We start from the raw sequence: 21,544 nt of genomic DNA on the forward strand, positions 1-21,544 counted from the left end.
TATATATATATGTCTATATTCACACATATACATATATTTTAATTAATTCTATTATAACATTTTATCAATCTTAAGATTCCTTTCTGAAGAAATCGAGGTTTTGTTTGATTTATGGTCATAAATCTTTCTATTAATCAATGTCCCCCACCTCCTTTGAAATTGTTTAAACTTTTTTTTTCGAGACATCGTGTAAGACTAACGTAACACACATCCATTCACAATCAGTAATGAGGAAAATCATTAAAATTTAAAATAATCGTAAATCCTACATTCCACCGTTCAATTTAACAAAATTCGAGCACTTTAAATACTATCATAACTTCACTTTATCCTTACTCCACCTCCGGTATTTCTGTTATTTATTATTGTTATTATTAAATGAAAACTTTAGTAATTTAGTTCATTGAGTCAGGTTTATTTAACTAAAATCTATGCAGCTGCAATACATTGGTTTGTTTAGACGATTACTACTAGAGAGCTCAAGTGCTGCTAGAGGCCACATAGTGCAGTAAATCTTTCAGTAGTAATTCTCTAACTCTAAGGCCAATCATTGCAGGCAGTGAACGAAGTGAGTGTGACTTCATTCTAAATATAACGTAGTAAAAGTGAGTAGAGTGAGAAGCGATAAGTAGACTGCAGCTTTAAAAAAAATGACTTCTGCTATCAATAAATCGAAGCCTTATGGTTGCAAACGCAAAGGTTTGCTACTCAAGACAAAAGTGGCTATAATACGTGCCGTAGACGAAGGCACAAAAAAGAAAAAAATTATCGCCCGCGAATTCGGTATCCCAGCGACAACATTATCAACTATTATGAAAAACCGCGCGCGTATTTTGGAAGATTTCACAGACAATGGCTCGTCGCAACGCAAGCGAATTAGAAGTACAATTTATAGAGATGTCGAACAGGCCATATACAAATGGGTCCTACAGCTTCGTCGTCAGGGAGTACAATTAAATGCCACCAAAATCAAGCGTAAAGCTGTTGAAGTAGCACACAGTCTTGGTTACAATGAATTTTGCTTCCGTAATAATTGGTATGAACGCTTCCAAGCTAGATACGGATTCAATTTTCAGACGCCGAACCAAAAAGGTGAGTTGAAAAACTAGGCAACGTTTTGCTGTTGGTGTCTTATACATAACGTAGACCGTATGAAGGAGAGAAATAGATACAAAGAGGGAGATAGTTAAGTAGTATCAGCGTAGTGAGAGAGAGTGAGAGAAACATTTTGAGAATCCACCTGAGTCGGACTTGAGTTTGACGTCATGCAATGTACAAGCTTTCTCTAATGATGGAGGTGGAGTATTGAGAGAATGCTAGATCTATAACGTAGAGAAGTTATAGAGACAATTAATCTGGTTGCATTTCATACTCTTGTCTCTTAAAATTATTTTTGTCTTTTCGTTTGTAACTATACTAATTTACGTTCAGCTTTCAACAGCTTCTTTTAATTTCTATCCTTTATATTTTGCTATTGTATAAACCAATGTTTAGTATCATGTTTACTTTTTATACTTGAAAGACCGTTTTAAATAAAAACGATATGTTTAGTCAATATTTAGAAATTTAACATTAATTTAGCACAGGTCCAGCAAGTGTTTTTATGCATTTCAAAGAAAAAAATTTTTTTAATCAAGTAAATTGCCAAGAAAATATCTTGCTGTAATATAGTTCTTGGTATATTTAAGACATAAAATAACGTTGTGCTAATACTTTTGTTTTAGCTTGTGACTTAATTTCATTGACATTAACCTTGGTTCTTTTTCCTTCATATCTTCAGATTCAAGTAGATGTTATTAATACCAGGTGGAATAGTAGAGTGAATAAGCTATTAGTCTAAAATTTTGTTCTTTATCCTGCATTTTGTCTCTAGATGGAGCATTTGATAAGTATCAATTTTGGTGATTAGATAGAGTGTGATGATATTGTATCTGTATTTATAGAAACCCTGTTTGTTTTTATAGTTTATGCTTTGTAGATTTGGATTAAAACATGTAATAGATTATTTCCTATGTCTATCAACTAAAAATTCACTAATTGTCATACTATTTAAGACTAGCCCAGTATAGCCTTGACCTAAGGCAATAATAAAAATTTATTTATTTGAATAAACATTTATTACCTCTAGATTGACAACACAATCTCCAACAGGTATTTTGTTATCAGGACGATTTTACCTGATTTGAATGTTTCTTTGATTTACTATATCCAAAAACGAAATCTATTTTTTGTCATCACTTCTAGATTTCAAGATACCATCCCATACACACATAATTTTCACAATTTTTGTCAAAGTATGTAAGTTAGTTATTTTTTTTAATCATGCCGACTCATAAGGGCCAATTTTTCAACTTCATGGCATATAAATTCCCCACATGGACAGGTCCGTCCATTACAGGATTGCTACTCATTTTTGACAGCTAAGTGGACTGGAACAACATGAAATGAAGTGTTTTGCTCAAGAACACAATGCGTTATCCATGAATTGATACCACAATCTTATGATCATGAGTCCAACACCCTAATCACTAAGCCATGCACCTCCACAAAGTTTGTTAAAGTTCTGTATAAAAATGGACCATGCCTTCACTATATCTACAGCACCCTTCCCAATGTAAGCAGTGAAATGATAAGAGCTGAAGTATTTAATGTCTCAAATCAGAAAATTGATGAAAGGTGGCTACTCAGTAAATTCAATGAATTGCATTGAAGCAACAGCATGGAAATCATTTCTAATAGTTATAAATGACTTTCTGAGCATCAAGAAAGCAGCTAACTATACCGAAATAGTCAATAACATGATGGACAATTTTCAAAAGTTGGGAGCAAATATGAGCATAAAACTGCACTGTCTCCACAGTCACCTTGATAAATTCCTTGAAAATCTTGGTAACCCATCAGAACATAAAATCAATGGAACAAATGTATCAAAGCCGATGGGACTTATCTATGTTGCTGGAACTTGGCTCATGGTCTTCTTGAGATTCAGCACTCAAGAAAATCATCCAAATGCAAATTCATGAGAAATTAAACATAAGCAATGATGTAATTTCTCTGTAGAAATTTTAGGGAAACATTCAGGTTTTTGAAGAAAAACCAATTTCTTTGTATGTTATGCCTATTCCTCATCAATTGTTTTATTGAAAAAAAAAAATTCTATGGATCCAGTCTGTATACTCTTTTTTACTTGTTTCAGTCATTTGACTGCGGCGATGCTGGAGCACCACCTTTAGTCGAGCAAATCGACCCTAGTACTTATTCTATTGGTCTCTTTTACCGAACCGCTAAGTTACGGGGACGTAAACACACCAGCATCAGTTGTCAAGCAATGTTGGGGGGACAAACATATATACGACGGGCTTCTTTCAGTTTCTGTCTTACCAAATCCACTCACAAGTCTTTGGTTGGCCTGAGGCTATAGTAAAAGACACTTGCCCAAGGTGCCACGCAATGGGAATGAACCCGGAACCATGTGGTTGGTAAGGAAGCTACTTACCACACAGCCACTCCTGCGCCTATATCTTAAAATTTTGATGTGATGGTAATTATCATTTTCAGATTCTGTGTATCAAAAAACTTTTAATTTAGGTTCATATTTATTGACAACAGAGTAAAAAAAATTGTTTGGTCTGTGTAATTATTAATTTCATGATCATTAATATTTATTATATTTAGAGTTATAGGATACTGATATCTATTTTTGCTTTATGCTGCAAAAAATAAATATTTTTACTAGCATTTTAAATGATAGCATATATGCAGTTTTTGATAGTTTCCTATTTTAATTCTTTGTGTGTACCTATGTATGTATACACACAAACCTTTTGGTTTCAACTGTGAAGGAAAAAATTAAACCTCTGTCCTTTGCATGCCTTCTGAAACTAACCAATAAGACAAGCAAAGTTAATGTTCTTAAATAATCTGCAAATCTGCTACTGTAGAGAAAGGAATTTCAATGGGGGAATATTCTGGGGATGAAAGGTCTGTGTGTAATGATTAGTGCAGGACTTTGTTGGTAGGAATAGATTGCTGATGAGAGGAAGAGTGATGAGTAAGTGAAGGTGGCAAGGAGTAAAAGCTGCTATTGTTAGAGAAGAAAGGCAGAAAGAGGAGACAGTGCGTCATTAGGCTAAAGTCTAGTATGTTGGTGAAAAATATGTCGTATGAGTTTGTTTTCACTATCTTCAACCCTTTGCTGTTGAAACATTTTAGATTTAGAATTAAAAGACTTTGTCTAAATGCCTACTTGCAAATGCATGTAGCTTATTACTGTAGCAGTTCTAAAACAAAAGCTAATTCCATCAAAATATACATGTGACAATTGAGTTGGAAATAATATATATGGAGAATTAAAAGAATTGATTGATACTGAAAATATAACACTGTCTATCAATTCTTACAATTGTATTACTTGGAGTAGTTACTCACTATCCCAATTGCATTCCACTTTCAACAAAATCTCATGGAAGCAGTTTCATGCGTCTTCCTTGCAGGAAGACTCATGAAACTGCATGCATTCTACCTTTGTGTTTGGAACACCATGTGATCCTTATCCATGCAAGTATATTTGAAATTGTACATACCTAATTCGTAATTTGCAAGATTTTCATTGATGCAAGTAGAAAGATGCATTCAACCTGACTGCTAACTCTTAAACGAAGCTGTTTCTCCAACTCCTTCAGGTTAGTTAAATTTTATTTATTTTATAACCTTCAATTTATATCTTTGTCATTTTTGGATTTCATGATAATTTTTGTAATATAAAATATTTATTTTTATAATTTAATGTTTCAATTTTTTTCTTCTTCCAGACAAAAAGTTTCAGAAAACAAAGAATTACAGAAAACACAGAAATGAATTTAAATCAATCTAGTTATAGTGGGAAAGAGAAGGGTCATATTGCTTTGTAAATTAAAACAATTTGGAGAGATTTATGAGTAGATTTCACTGGCTGTTTTAAACAGATTATCCTTCAAGTTTTGAAAGGCTGGAATGTAAATATATGGGAGATCCTTACTGCACTGAACAAAGTGGGGGGGTTTTTTTTTTTGGTGGTTTTTCTTTCTATTAAAATAATTGTTTGAATGGCAAAAATGTACATAATAAAATTTTGTATATAACAAATATTGTATCAATAAAGATTTAAACAATCATTTTCTTTAAAATATGATTAATTATATTTTTTTGTAACAATGACTGATGTTTATTTATTTTTTTTGTATGCATTTATTCTGCTTAAATCATTAACTGTTTTATCTTGTGTACTCTCCCTTCTTTCTAGAGAATGTAAATTTTTGGAAAAGAAAATAATGAAAATATTGTATATTAAGTATGTTTGGCAGTGTTGCTTGGCTGATGTGCTAGTGATCAAAATTTTTTAAAGTGTCAAACTATTATCTAACTAAAAGCAAACAATGATTTTTATATCCTAAAGTACACCATACAGCCTAACTTCTCACACACAAGACTACAATAATTATTTTTATTTATGGTAAAATTATTTTGATATTTATTATTGGAAATTTTGCAGTAGCACAAAAACAACTGTCGGAAATGAAAAAAAAAATTTTGACTTTAATCAAAAACATGCATTGTAGAATATGAACTGGACATTGTATTGGTTCTTCCTTTTTTGTTAGGTTCTGCTTGCAATTTTAACTCCACCTCTGGCAGTTGATTTAACAGTTTCTGTATCTTTGAAACAGATCATAGTTTTTATACTACTTTACTGATTCATGTATGCAGGCAGCCTACTAAACTGTTTATTCTTCTTACAACTCCTTATGTATCATATTCTCAGAAATGGAACTTCACCCTATTATTTATAATTACATGCATAAATGCAAGCTTGTCATTTTCCACTGTTACCCATTTGGTGATAAAATAGTTTCTTTCTGTTTCAGGTGATACCCAGAATGTTCAAATATCAAAGCAGACCCACCGGTTCTCAACAGTAAGTCAGCGAACCTTTTTTTTTTTTTTTTCATTCTTGTTTAATCAAATCTTGTGTTATTTTATATGTTCCTATTTAAGCTTTCAAAAATGTTGGGTTTTTTGTTATTAACGATTAATATATTCTTTCATTAGTTTCAATCATTGCACCGTAGCTATCCTAGGGTGACACATTCAAGAGTGTCTGACAATTATATAGTACATACTCTGATATTCATTTTGTTGATTGTCTAAGTTTACATATTTTTAGAGAAATAACAGTGATGTATGGAATGCTGTATGCAAAAAAATATAATTACTTGGAAAAAGAAAACAAAAACTTAATGGCACTTGTTAACATCTCTCAAAGAAAGAAGGGAGATAATTTCAAGACGTTAAAAATTAATATCTGAAAGATTAACACTTACACATGTCAGGCTTTCACATAGTATCTGTTTAGGAAATTTCACTCAGGATATTGGTCAATGAGACATGCTTTCTCAAAAGAGCACACCCTAAATTATGTGGCTGCAAAGTGAACTTACTAACTATGTAACCATGTCTTTTCTCATGTGTAACATGGAGTTTGTTTCCCTTAAATTTGTGTTTTTAAAACATCTATAAATAAATAAACAAATTTGCATGTAATTATATATAATAGCAGTAACTCTGGAAATACTACAGTTTTGAAAACATTCAGATTGTTGCAAATTTATAGAGTACCATAAAATACATAATGTTGGAGGTGGGGCATTTGATTCTTTAGATGGAGTTATATTCACACAAAACTATCATATTTAGCAGTTTATAATATGTCCCAATAAATCAGCCTGCATTTTATAAACATATGGTCATGGTTTGGGTTACTGCACTAAAGTACCCTATGAAATGAACTATAAACATCTTCCTTATAACTGTTTTCCAGTTATTAGTGTTTCCTAATGTAACAGTGTATAACAATAGTACTTACTTCATAGAGATTACATTAGTCAAGAGATCAAAGTGACAAGACTTGATCATACATTTAAACAAACTCACAGTCAGTTATGTGTCAAATGTGACATCATACACTAGTCCTATCATATTTCATTAGTTTGATACCAGCAGTTATTTAGTTAATTATATAATACAATATTGATCAATAATTCATTTTATGTGATTATATTTAAACAAAAACTACGTTGTAATTTTCACTTGTATTTGTATAATTGGAGTGATCTTGAACTTTTGTTTTGTGTGAAACCCCACAATATGAACCAATCTAAATTCATGATTATTTTAGAATTTAAATAAAATATTTATGATGTGTATTTTAATTCAAAATGCAGTATTAAAAGGCCTTGTGGGTTTTTTAATGGAAAAATAGTGAGATTTCATAAAGATCTGAATATATTAAACTTGAAAATGATTTGATAATGGGGGACTACAAATATCAGGTGTAAATAGTTACCAAAATAAAGCTTGTTCACCTTGAAAGCTATCAAATATGGCATATTACTTACTATACACTTGTCAATATCTTCACTCTAAGCAGTTAACACAATCTAGAAAGAATTACTTAAATATCAGCAAACAAATGAGTGAACTTTTCTCTACCTTTCTATTCTAACTTATTAAAAAAGAAAGAATATGTCTATGACAAATGCTTTAAATAATCCAAATTATGAAACAAAATCAAAGATACTGTCTATAATATTATTCTGCTGTACTACAACCTAATTTTCATGTGAGAGAAAGATGCATATGGCAAACCCACAATATTAGCTCCATAGCTTATCAGTCAATTGTCTTGTGAATACTAAGATTAAAGGTTATAGAAACTGCAACAATCATATTACAAGTGTGTTAAATGGTTAAAATTTACAAAAGTAAATCTAGCTATAAATATCGGAGTTTCATAGATGCAGTTTCCACATTAATTAACTCTTTGTATTGGTAAAACTCTAGCACTGAGTTATGATCAAGTAATTCCTAATTCTTGGAGCTAACATTAGATAGGTTTTCTAATGTGAATTATTACATGAAGTGAATTTGCTAACCATTTCACAATTGAATATGTACAGAGAGAGTTTTTACCTCTTAATCTGACAATATCTGAAGGGCAGTTATGAACCAAAGCTTTTACAGGTGTTAACTTTTTAAATTATTGTATTTAACTTTTACTGGATTGTAGAATTGGTGTCAAACTCAGAGTGGAAATGTGTACACAGTAGCCTTGCTACATATAAGGACCAAATGCTGAGCACTGTCTGCATATGACGTAGATTTATGAAATACATTAGAATATTTTAATAATTCTTCTTTCTTTAAATGTATGACAAAATCAGTGTATTGAAGTATTATATTAAAGTAAGCAACTCCCTCAAGATGAAATAATACTCTAACCAACATGGTTCATTATTTTGATAGTGGCTAGTGTTACAGCAGACACTATATTTTGATTGTAAAGTTAAAGATAATTTTGGGGCCCAACAACTTAGATAATTTTGTAACATTTATGGGCACATGTCAGACTATAAAATAAATCTCAAACTATATCTAGGCTTCATTCATACTTATGTAAGGTAATATGAAACCAGTATAGCATATCCTGCCCCAGGAAATTTTTCAATACATTGTCTGCAATATTGTAAGCAATTGCCATTGATAAAATGGAACTTATTGTTTCCATTGTACAATGTAATATGGTATATTGTTTCATATATATTTTTTCTAATTGAAACAAAGTCATAGATTTGGACAGGATAGTTAATTAAATCAATGCTAATACGTACCTGCCATTATTTAATTGAGACAGTAAGGATGAAGAGTAAAGTTGATTCTAGTGAGATTTTATTTCAGAAATACAGGAATGTATAAAATCCTGTACCTTAGATATTTATGACATTTAATTACTCTGGGTGGTTCCAATATTGCTATGTTCCAGTAGTAATACAGTTGAAATCTATTCCATGTGAGATATGTATTTACAAAAATACAGTCTTTCTGTAATTGAAAAGGTGCGTAACCTAATATATAATGTCAACCTGGAATTTTTCTATCAAGGTCATACTTTGACCCTGAGAACATTATTTTTTACAATTGTGATTCCACTTCATGAATTATAAGAATGAGTAATGATGTTTCTATCATATATATTATGTTACTACTCAGTTCATTTGCTTTTGCTGCTGGTTGTGAGGAGGTTTTATTGTCCATTTTATTTTTATTCCTTTTTACCTTATTTATTCTTCTAAGTTAACGAAGTTTGTTGAAATATTCACTATGCACACATACATATGTTGGATACCCTAGTCCTTCCAGTAATGGGAATGACACTGGAAAGTTTATCTTCATATAATTTTACCTGGGAGCAAAATTCATTCCTCTTAAAGTTATACCCGTCATAGGAATTCTCTGCTGCTGTGTAAGTAGATAGTTGTGATGCATTACAGGGAAATGGAATGTGCTATGAAAAGTGGACCATTTGTGGTTCTTGTATTTATCACAAAGCCTTGAACTTTTGATCTCTTCATGGAAAAATCCATTATTTATATTCTTGTTCAGAAATTTATATTGGTGATAAAATCATTCTACATTTGTTTATTATATTATATTTTATAATTATAGATACTTTTGTTTTCAATTTATGGAACAATGATGTCATTGTTTAACAAAATTTCCAACAATTTAATCATTGAGTGGTTCACTGCATTTCTAATTAACAAGAGTGACATGGGATCATATGTAATTTAGAGGACTTTGTTTGAAGAGCACTGGATTTTCACCTGTGTTTACACTCTGTGCTGACATATGGCAAAAGATATCAACATAATCATGGCATCTTCTGTATAGTTTCTCTCAACCAACTTCTACTCACAAGATATTAATCAACCCAAAGTTAGGGTACAAGATACCCAAGGTGCCATGCAAAGCAGACTTCTTAATTGCAAGGCTATACCTGCACCTGTAATCTATTTATTCATGGGCTTTGTTATTAGTGCTGCAGTGATAACAACTTTGTAAATTTAAGTTTGCAATCTATCTTATCTTCCATTTGCAAGCACTTTGCATTACTAAATTGTTTTAAGGGAAGTATAAACAGCGCAAGTTAACATTCTACATCCTATGAAATATGAAGCTATACAATACAGAGTATATTGGAACTGGAGGTCAGATGCTACAGGATAAAAATTCCAAAGTCAAGAAATATTCAGTATTACATTTGTTCAATTATAGTCAATTTGTCTTACTGACAAGTAAAGAAAAATTAAAATATTGAGCATTTATTTCTTGTCTAGATACTTGGATTGGTTTTGGGCAAAATACCATATTTTGAAGTATATATTATGTAAAAAGAGTATTATAATGGCTAAGGAGGAGGGGTGAACAATTATAAATCACTAAGTATTTTTCCAGTTATATGTCATCACTAAAAATCTATTAATGTATGGACGCAGGCATGGCCTAGTTGTTACGTAGAGCAGTCGTAAGGTCCCAAATTCAATCTCACTTCCTGACATCTTCGGCAAATGTTTCATTGTAAGTGAAATTGGGTAGACGGAAACTGTATGGAAGCCGGTCTGATGCACTCTATTATTTCAAGAGCTATCTTTATCACACTGTTGCGCTGATTCTTCTTGAGAACTACGTCAAAGGTACACGTGTCTGTGGACTCCTCGGTAACTTACACGCTATTCAATGAATAAGTAGTTCAGTTGATCGAACCACAGAAATTGTTGAAAATAATGGAGATCTATTTACTTAGTTATATAGTTGCAGCAGACTAAATATTTTATTTATATATCATTGTCATCACTCATTCGTCAATACCGAGAATAGAACAGATTTTTCATTTTGTTAAACTCTTCCTAGAGGTTAACTGATAATCTACAGATTTTCATCCTATATAAATCACCTTCACGTTATTTTTCATTGATTCAATGTTCGCACTAGCACCCCGTCGTTCATATTCTTTTTCTTACCTGGTTTGCTTGTGAAGTAAATAGTTGAATTTAATGAGAAACGGGGGAGCGAACTCGTGACCTAATCAGTGATTTGCACATGTACTGCATTAAACAAATAGTAAGCGCCTCCCCATTAACCCAGTACGATTGAATTCCAACCTTGATGAATGTTCCCCCAGTCAACTGTTTGTGACAAGGAGTAGGAATAATGTATGCACAATTGTTGGCACCTAATGATTCCTGCACATATCATTGGCCTGTTATCGTCCCAATACCCCTGTATGATCTACTGCTAACTAATTAAGTGTCGTTAACTACGCTTGTTCTAAGATTCATTTTCCTCCTTCCGATTGACAAAATATAATTCGTGTTATCAATACAAATTGGGTTTCGGCCACTTTCTCAACCTTAACATCACACTTGCTACTATCGTTTAAAATATCTTCATTTTCTCATCTATAATTTTTTTTTTTCCTTTCCATAGTTTCCAGTTTGCTTTTCATAACTTCCAAGATAGTTATAAATTACATTATATTACCGTAGCTATAGCTCTTACACTTTTTCTTCCTAATTTATTTCTCAGTTGCACACTAACACTCTTGATATTCTGTCTTTTTGACTGAGGAGAAAACACCAACTCACCGACTCACTATATTTTTTATAATAAAAATCCTGAATTAATTTTCTCATTAAATTCGTCAGTCAACAAATAGATTTCTTTCTACCTCGTATGTTTTTCCACGGACGACTGGCGTTTTCTCAGCTTCTCTCTCTCTCATTCATTCATTCATTCTCTCACTAGTTCCTTCTCATTCATTCATTCATTCTCTATCTTCGCTCGCTGTCACTCACTCTCTCAGCAGGCAGTATGGCGGGAGATGTCTGTGCCATTTACCGCATGCTCACTTCTCCTAACAACTATCATAAAAGCAGACTGTCGTTCCTACCTTCGGCAGTTGGAATAACTGTTCGGACAACAATAACAGTTTCAAACAATTAATGGAATACAGTGAACCGTGCCAGCACCTGCTTGAAACAATAAGCTTATTTTCGCCATAAGCTAATCTTTCTCTATCGTGTATCACTCTCCTTTTTAATATAGATGTGTTATGAGCTAAAATGTATTTGCTCGTAAAGCTGTAGCTCCGTGTATGTATTTATATATTTCACTGCTTCTATATAAGGATGAGAAAAACGATGAGAAAGGTACTTAAACAAGGACCAAATTTTCGTAAATGAAATATCAGTTAAACATGCTCTAAGGAATGGAATGTATTTGGAAATAGAGTTGTTCTTACTATCAATACCGTTATTGGAATAAAATCACACTGCTGACTACAGGTGCATTTTATCTCCCTCATTCATCTCTTCTTTCCCTGTTTGTAATGGAATTTACTGTTATTCGCTGTCTTTTGGGAAACATTCAACATAATCCGCTTATTTAAAAAGAAAAGGAATCACTTCTGTGATGCTGCTATCCCACTTTGATCATTGGAAAATTCCGGAAACCCTACTGAAGTACTTTCTCCCTGCAAATCTATATCATGTGGTTTGTAGCAGATTATTTTTTTTAATTTTAGTCAAAAGCCACTTTGGACGATGAAGTTAATAGAATCCTCTCTTTTCTTGTATTCTTCCCACATTCTTTTTCTTCTAGAAAATAGCTGAAAACAAACAATATATTGTACACATGCATTTGGATTTTTACATCGACATAACACATTTCTCTTTTTTCATATGACGAAAATATTCAATGTTCTGTTGAAAGTGATTGAGAGGATGCTTTCCAGGAATTACTGACCAAATTGATGGCGACATTTCCTTCTGTGCAATTTTATTGGAACAAAAGAAAATTACTTTCACTGAAACCGGAGATCGATTTTAATCCCCGAGCGGAATGTTTTTGCTTGCGTTTATTTCTAATACCACACTTTAATAATTGTCTCTAGCATTATGTATTAATATTACAGCTCATTGATATATACATATAATACATTTAAAATCATTTTATTATCGATAAGAAGTTGAATCGATATATTTTGAAAAAGTCAAAGATAAAAGGAATACGCTGTCATTTGTTGAAATGAATGAATAGAATAAATCGAGGTCTAATTTCGAACATTGCTTATATACATTCATCTTGAACTTTTAGTTTTTGTTCACTGAAATTATATCTTAATCCGAAATTTCAGAGTATTTTGTTTCATTTACTTTTTTTTTTTTTAATAAATGTAACTTCTGTTTACCATAAAAAATATTGTAATTTGGGTTTATGAAAAAGAGACCGAGAGAAATAAGTGCCTGTAGGTTTGACTATTATATTTCAAGTGAAGCGTACTACCTTATCCATTAAAGCAAAACAGTGACTGATGCGTTATTGTCGTTAAATCAGCTGTCATAAGCTTTTTGTGGGAAATGTATCCTTTTATGTTACTTGTTGTGTGACTGTAACTTTAGAGCCGTCCGAAACTGGATCAAGAGCAGCCGTGTAGCCACTCTTCTCTGGAAGAGGAGGGGAAAGATGACCTGCAAGGTACGGCGTCTGCCCTGGAAGATTTGGCATTGTGGGAGGAACAGCAACAAGATGCCGTTTCTGCTTTTGGAGAGGAAACCCCAAACTGGTCGTTACAACAGGAGACCAGTGAGTCCCTACTTGAGGGTGATATCGAACGGCTGAGCAGTGGACATCATGGGAGTGCCTCACACCTAGCAGAGCTAGAAAGGTGGGCTAGCCAACATAGCACTCCATCTCATAAACCACTCAACAGGTGGACAACTAGTCAATTGCATGATGTAGCTTCCAGCTTGGACCGTGATCTCGAAAAATGGGCGAAAATTAATCAATCTTTCTATTCAGGTGTAGATAAATGGAAAGGTCTGAACACGGATGTATCTGGTCTGGATAAAAATATTCAAAAATTGATGTGTAAGCGTCCCACTGCTATACTGAACAAAGAACGAATTCTTCATAAATGGCCAGTACCCTATCATGATATTTCAGTGAGTTTGGATAGAGACCTTGAAAAATGGGAGATCCAGCAGCGAGAGAACGCTGCTAGCTTGGAGAGGGATTTAGAGAAATGGGTTGGTCAATGTCAGCAGAGTGCTTTAAATAGGGAAACGGATTTAGAAAAGTGGGTGTCCCTTCATCGTAAAAGGACGTCGCACTTAGAAAAGGAAATAGATGAATGGGTGGACAAACGGCGAAACAGCATACATCTGTTGGAGCAAGAAGTGAATGATAGCAATTACAGACGTCACAGCAGTGTCTCTCTTCTGGGGAGAGAACTAAAAAAGCTACCACATTCCCCGCACAAAGGACACAGAGAATCAACAGGTGCTGTGGCTACCTTACCGCGAAGGAATTTGAAAAGGGTCATGCAGAAAAGACACTTTAAAGAAACATCGGTATGATGTAGAATGACTGCTTAGTTTTTATTCAAATTTGTTCTTGTTCTTTTTTCCCCTCTCTATTGACATTTGTTTGGATATGTTTATAAAAAAAACAATGCAAAACAACAAAAGCGAAAACGAAAAAGGGTGCATGTTTTTCCTCTCTTTTTTCAACTTTCATTCACCGAATTTTTTTTTTTTTTTTTTTTTTTTTTTGCTATTTGATATATTTACTGTTGTTAAAGTTACCCTGTTACGATCGATTTTTTTTTTTAATATGAAGGCAGTGAAAGCGGCAGAAATGGTAGAACGCGTCACGATTGAATAAATGCTTTACAGTATATGATGTCATTGTTCTAGATTCTAAGTTCAAATCCTGGCAAGGTTGAATTTTGCATTTCGTCTCTCTGGAATCGATAAAGTAACACATGAATTACGGTTGGTTACCCGCTGCATTTGTGGACTTGTTCCAGTGCAAAAAGTAACATTGTTTATAAACGAATTCTCAGTGTTCACGATTACCATCCAGAGATGGTAATAGAATGTAGACCAAAATATTTATCTATACATTCACCAGTTTTATTTACGTGGTTACTAGATCTTCTAAAAACAGTAGTCAGATTTCTTTATGCTCCACTGCAATGGAAGGACACCACATCAGATAATTGTAGTCTTGGATATTCTCTTTCCACAAAAAAAAAAGAAAGAAAAAGGCAGTGATTATTTCTTTATTTATACTAGCTAAAGGCTTTCAAGCCTTTAAGCTAGTAAATAAGGAAATAATATCGATTTTTATAGTCTATAAAGGTTGGGGTGGGGTTAAACTGTATAGGATGTCATGTCTAAAGAAAATTTGATATTAGATCAGATTTCCCCTTCCCCCATAAATTAAAGTCTTGCAAAATAGTGAATTACCCTTCTTTTTGCATATACCTTATCATTTGCATTGTAAACTTTGCACAGCCTCTTTCCTTCATACTTTTTCCTGCAGACAATCATTTAGTTAAATGGGAGTTATAATACAGTTTTCTTTGAAATCATCTTCAGATGATGGTATGTTATATAGCACAGATACGCCCTATATTTATGTAGTGTGTATATATATATTATATATATTATTTGTTATATATATATATATATATATATATATATATATATATATGAGTATATGCATATATATGTACATGTATGTATATACGTTCATCTACATGTACATATAGATACATAACTGGGTACATGACGTGGCAAAAGAACAAGGACAAAATGGTAAACAAGGTGCAACAAACAAGCAGGCCACATAGAAACATCCCTTTCATCAGCTGCCACCATTAAAACTCCAGCGTTTCGAAGAATTAAGGCATACACACGCACACACACACACACACACACACACACACACACATTCATGTGTGACTAGACTGTGTAAGGAGTGTGTGTGTACATTTCTATGGTATGCGTATCATATGTATACATGTGTATGTCTCTTTAGAAAAATATATATATATATTGGAGTTGTGGTAATAACTTGATTTAAGATCATATGTTGAAACTGAAGCAACTATGTTGAGCCATTCTAGCTGTTTGTTAACATAAAAAGCTGTTAATTTCCCTAAAAATTTATTTCATGTGTTTGTCAGAATTTTCATAGCACAAATGCAGCCTTGTCACTGAAATAGTTCTGCTACAACTATTTAATACCCAGTATGACAAGCCAGTTTTTTATGTCTGAAGTTTTATTAATTTTGTTCCCTTTTTATTGTTGAGCTTAATGGCATATGGGTTTGTTGTATTCATGTAGATTGACATCTGACCACATGACAGCAGCCATCAGTAATCATTTTCAGTTTGTTTGTTTGCAACTTAGTGTATATTAACCCCTTCATTACCATATTTCTGTTGAAATGCACTGCTTTCATTACAGTTAAATTTGAAAATAATGAAGAACTTAGTAAGAGAACTCCCATTATTCAGTTTCTATTTGAAACATGAATTAACATGAAATTTTTATAGGTTTTCATTTTAACCATTTTAAAGGAATTTTGTATCACTAAATCAGAAGTAGTTTCAGGAGGGTTGGTATCAAAAGGGTAAATGTCATCATTCTACCAATTTTCTTTACTTGTTTCACATTTATTTATTGTATTTTTTTTATGTTACCTCCTCATTTTCAATTACTATGTATAAAACTGTTATATTGTCTTAGAAATTGGGTTCTGTTACACATTTCAAAATTATACTTTAAATAGAAGGAAAGAATTAGTATGCAATTAGCATAATGTTAAAGAGACAATCTTGATAAAGTTATAGGCATCTGTCTGTATTAACTTATAAATGTCTTTGCACATAATTATATATATATATATATTTATATGTATAGGTTAAATTGTTCAAAAGTGTACAAAAATTGGGAAGCAAAGCAGAGTTGGAGAGATGGGCAAATGTTGATAAGCACAGACATCTATCTGTATAAACTTACAAATGTGATTACACATAATTATATACTTTGTGTACACATATGCATATACATACACTCCATACATGTGTATACGTATTTTGCAGTGTGTGGTGCATTATTGTTAGCCCCGTTTGGACTGACAGTTGGAACTAGGTATGTTTTCTAGTATGTCAACTGATTCAGTTATTTGTATAAGTATTATGCCATAAGGATATGTAGCTATACATTCGTTGTATTGATTGTCTATAGTGTGTGTATGTTAGTAAAAAAAATGGAAGTACCTTTATTTTTAATTGTTCCAATGTTCACTGAATCACTCATTAATATGTATGCTGTCTCTTCCTTATAATTTTCAAAGAGGTTAGCACATGTTCCTTTAAAGCTCTTCATGACCTTGGAGTTGATATGTGGGTTTCTGGCATATATTTATTTCATTGCCACTTTCACAAGTGACCTTGTCTAAAGGATAAGATTTACAGATAATTTTAGATTCGTTTAAGATACTTCAACATTTACAAGCTAATTCACTATTGTCATGTCTATAAACATTACACAATCAAAGCTCTTATTGTCACAGGGTATACTGTTCTTGACTATCTTATTGTCCCTAACTACCCTATTGCAAACTTGTTACACATAAAAGGCATGTCCCATCTGTATTTTTTAGAATATTATCACACCTTTTCTTTGTTCCTTTATAATGCTTTGAGCCCATTTTCTAGTGTGTAACTTGTTGACTGTTTTTTAAGCTAAGATACTAAATGAATTTCCGTCATTCTTGCAGTTGGCACATGAATAGCTCATTCCTTACCACTCTTGCTAAGTCTGCTACTAAAATATTTGTTTTGACAGTTTCCAACATTACAAAATCTTTTTTGGTTCACCATAAGTTGTCTATAATGCATGTGTAGTATGTATGATTTTGGTGTACTGTTGATGATAATGATTTCTGTTCATAATTTGTGTTCAGTACAGATAAATGGCTATTCAGGTACATAGAGGAGTAGTCAGTAACAGATGAAATTTGCTATGTACTATATAGTATTCATCATGTGTTCTCTATCCACATGTTTGTCAATATGAAGATTCACTTCAATGAGGTTAATGATTCTATACTTTCCAGCATAAAAGTCAACATTATATATTATGTAAATATGTAATGTAAACATTCAAACTTCACTTTCTTTCAAATCCTGCTGCATTTCACATGGAATTTTTTGTCTGAAAATTTCAACTTCTATGCAGGGAAAATACAGTTTAAATTGAGAACAATGCTAGATTTAACTATTTTCTACTTTCATTGCCCATCTGGCTACACCATACAAAGGTTGGTAATGTCAGTAACAATTCCAACTCTGATTGCATCACATTTCATTTGTTTATAAAATTTGTTCTCAAACTTAAAAGTATAATTCTTTTAGGTAGCTTTAAGAATAACACCAAATGCACATGCAACTGTGGTTCTTATAATGTGAATATCTAAAGTGTAGTGGATTGCTCTGGTCCAACCAACTCAGGATTTGCTTGAAGTCATTTTGAAAGAAACGGCAATGGTTCACTGTATGCCTTGTCTTAGGTCAAGATTGGACACGAGTTCTGTAGGTTGTTTAAATAGGTATTCTTTACAGCATGTATTAATAACTAGGAAAAGGTCTAGCACATCAATATTAATATTAAGGAATATTGCCTTGCTCTTAAAAATCAGTTCTGCATATTTTACTAACAGCAAATTTTATATGGATAGATACAGTGAAACTACATCCATATTACCTGCATTATAGTTAACATAATTAGACGTTGTCACTCTACATAAATGCAAAACTATATACCTCTCAGCTCAACAGGAAATACATAAACAAATGATAAAAATGTAAAACCCTGTCAATCTCCATAAATAAGCTTAAACTGATTATCAATATTTGTTCTGGAACTGTATCAGTGACAAGCTGCTAGTTGTTTAACGAAAATTTTGTGACCTCATGAAATAAATCTAGATGAAAATGAATCTAACAGCTCAATGTGTTTATTTGATGTCAAAAATGACCCTTCCACAATTGAGTTACGTAATGGATATGTATGTGCATCTATATATGCATAGCTACATATATGGGGAAGTCTCCCTTCTTAATAGAAGGGAGACTTCTCCAGTAAAACCAAAGTCCTCTGTGCAGATTTGGGAAATGGAAACTGAAAGAAATCTGCCGTGTGTGTGTGTATTTTTCTGCCTCTTTGCTTTGATATAGGGTAACAGTTGCAGAAATCAGAACTAGGCAGTCCTTTGAGTTATCAGACAATTTACATGATACAATATCATCATTAACATATATATATATATCATTATTTAGCATTTGTATTTCACACTAGCATGGGTTGGATAGTCTGGCAAAATCTCACACACACACACACACACACACACACAGAGTTTACTCATTATCATTACCTATATGACAAAACTTTGAAGCTTCCCTTCTAAAATAATATGGTACTCTGCTAAAATATTGAGTGTCCTTCATTTTACTACTCAACTGTTTCATATAATTAACTTAAAAACAAACATTAATATATATTTATATAGAAACCAAGCCAAAAAAGAAATTCATGGGCAATATACAATCTTCTGACCTGTTTAGATTAGCAACTTTGGCAACCTGTCCAACCTGTACCAGCATGAAAACTTAATGTAAAATGATGGTGATGTATGAATGTATATATGTGTGTGTGCGCGTGTGCATGTGCAGACTTTGCTTCTTCCTCCAGACCAAGCAATGGAAACAATGTGTGTATTTATGTAGGTTTTTATGTCTGTATATGTGCCTGTATGTATATTGGTGTGTATTAATGTGTGCATGTGACAATTCTGGATAGGCTTTTTTAGTGTTAGGATATCCTTTCTTCCTAACACTCAGTTTTCCTGCTGAGCAAGGAAGTAATGATATTTTCATTTGTCAAAGGAGATTCGTTAAGCAGTGATCTATTCCCTACTCAAATCTTTTCATATTAATTAAGAATTCTTAGCCCCTTTTTCTATATGAGTGATAAAGTGAAGCTGATTGACATGACTTCTTACTCGATTTTCCATATATTTCACAAAAGCTTTTTTATATAATCAATTTCAAAGCTTCTTTAATGGTATTTATATTTGCTGCCATATAATTGATAAATTATTCAACATCTTAATTATGAATCACTTCTTATCTCTAATAAGGCACCTTTAGATTTGCTAACGACTAATAATGTCACACATAATGGAAACGATCTTTAAATTCTTATTGACAACATTTTATTGGTTAAGTCTTATAGTAGACCATGGTAAAATTATTATATTCAGCATTTGTCTGAAAAGCCTCATGTATTTTCCAATATAATGTTGTTTGGTATAAATTTAAAAACTATCTTCCTTCAAATATCTTGCTAGCATATTAATCACAGATGCAAATCTTGATGACAAGATAAATAGAATCTTTTGGAATATCACAATATTCTCTGATCTCAATAATATATACTAAATGATGCTGAGATATCCATATTAAAAACATTAAGCAGTTGAGTATTTTCAGCAAAAGCATCATCAAACAGGCGCATCACTTTGTTTATTTCACATTGCTCCAGTCCACTTAGCTCACAAAAATTAGTAGTACCTGTAATTCAGAGAGCCAACTTTGTCACATTCTGTGTCACGCTGAATCTCCCTGAGAACTATGTTATGGGTACGCATGTCTGTGGAGTGTTCGACCACTTGCATGTTAATTTCACAGAACAGCAGCATGGAAACTTGCTTGCAATTTTACATACTGAAGTAAGCAAGTCATGTAACTCATTTGGAACAATTCTAAAGCTTCTACCTATGAACTATGGTTTGGGAAAAGACTATTGTTATTCATAGAACTATGGTCTTCTTAAATTGGATCTGAAGAAGAGCAATATTAATGTGCAAACTTAGGAAGTTATTGTAGTTAAAAGTATCATAAAGAAAAATTTACTGAAAGCATTCATACATTTTGAAGAAAATCATTCAGTATGCAAAATTAAACCAAACAAAAGGAAAGGAAACTTCATAGCAATAATCCCTGCAAACGTTCAGTATGTGACAACATTTATCCATCTATTGCTGGTCTTGTTAGCCACATGAAAGAACTATCATCTGTGACAAATCTCATTACAAACCAAAGACAAAAGACTGCTCATGTCTGCCAATCATTCAATAATGCTAGTAGACATAGGTCAAAAAACAATGTCACATGTCCTGATTATACAGTTGTAGTTAAATGAGAACGGAAAGTTTGTGATAGCTGTAGCAAACTTAATATGCTACCAGAAATAACAGCAGAATCTGGCACTTTGAGTGCCTTTAATGGAATCTTCTGTTACAAGTATTTGTGCCAGGTCTCCAGTATAAGTATACTTTTCTATTGCCCTTACCTTCCCTCTTAACTTAAAAAAAAGAAAAAATATTGCATGTCATCTGCTTGGCTGTGAATTTTTTTCTCTACAGCCTAGTAACAAGCAATGGACTCAGTATTATTCCATAATTGGCATCTTGAATTAATGTGTAAATGGCTGAGTGTTCCACTGACACTATCATTGATGTAATTTTCAGGCAGAATTTGTTTGATTGTGTGTCTGACAAGGTTGTGCCTTCTGAATTAAAGCTTCAGTCCACCAAACTATAATACAGTTCCCATCAACCCAATTTTACTTATGAAGTATAGGTCAATCTGAAGCTTTAGAAAATGACTTTTGCCCAGGATGCCACACAGTGGGATCCAACCTTGAACCTTGTTGTTGTGAAGTGAATTTAACAATTCAGCAAGACTACATC

The 21,544-nt window shown here is 32.6% G+C and overlaps 1 protein-coding gene and 1 long non-coding RNA gene across 18 annotated transcripts in view; both read left to right on the forward strand.

Annotated features, from left to right (window-relative positions):
- Window positions 1–21,544, forward strand: part of LOC106877732 (uncharacterized) — a 195,289-nt gene that overhangs the window by 91,684 nt on the left and 82,061 nt on the right. For 16 of the 17 annotated variants that reach the window (XM_014926720.2, XM_014926715.2, XM_014926708.2 and 13 more), the window contains one exon: window positions 5,904–5,953. In XM_014926720.2, coding sequence (XP_014782206.1) covers window positions 5,904–5,953 — 50 coding nt within the window. Of the gene's footprint in view, window positions 1–561; window positions 1,093–5,903; window positions 5,954–21,544 lie in introns of those variants that run through there. The other variant, XM_014926713.2, reaches the window with a different exon arrangement.
- LOC128247344 (uncharacterized) lies at window positions 1,099–5,153 on the forward strand. The gene is made up of 2 exons (XR_008263736.1): window positions 1,099–4,682; window positions 4,812–5,153. It is a non-coding gene; the product is annotated as an uncharacterized LOC128247344 (long non-coding RNA).

Source organism: Octopus bimaculoides, chromosome 3 (assembly GCF_001194135.2).
Source record: "Octopus bimaculoides isolate UCB-OBI-ISO-001 chromosome 3, ASM119413v2, whole genome shotgun sequence".
Taxonomy (NCBI): Eukaryota; Metazoa; Mollusca; class Cephalopoda; order Octopoda; family Octopodidae; genus Octopus; species Octopus bimaculoides.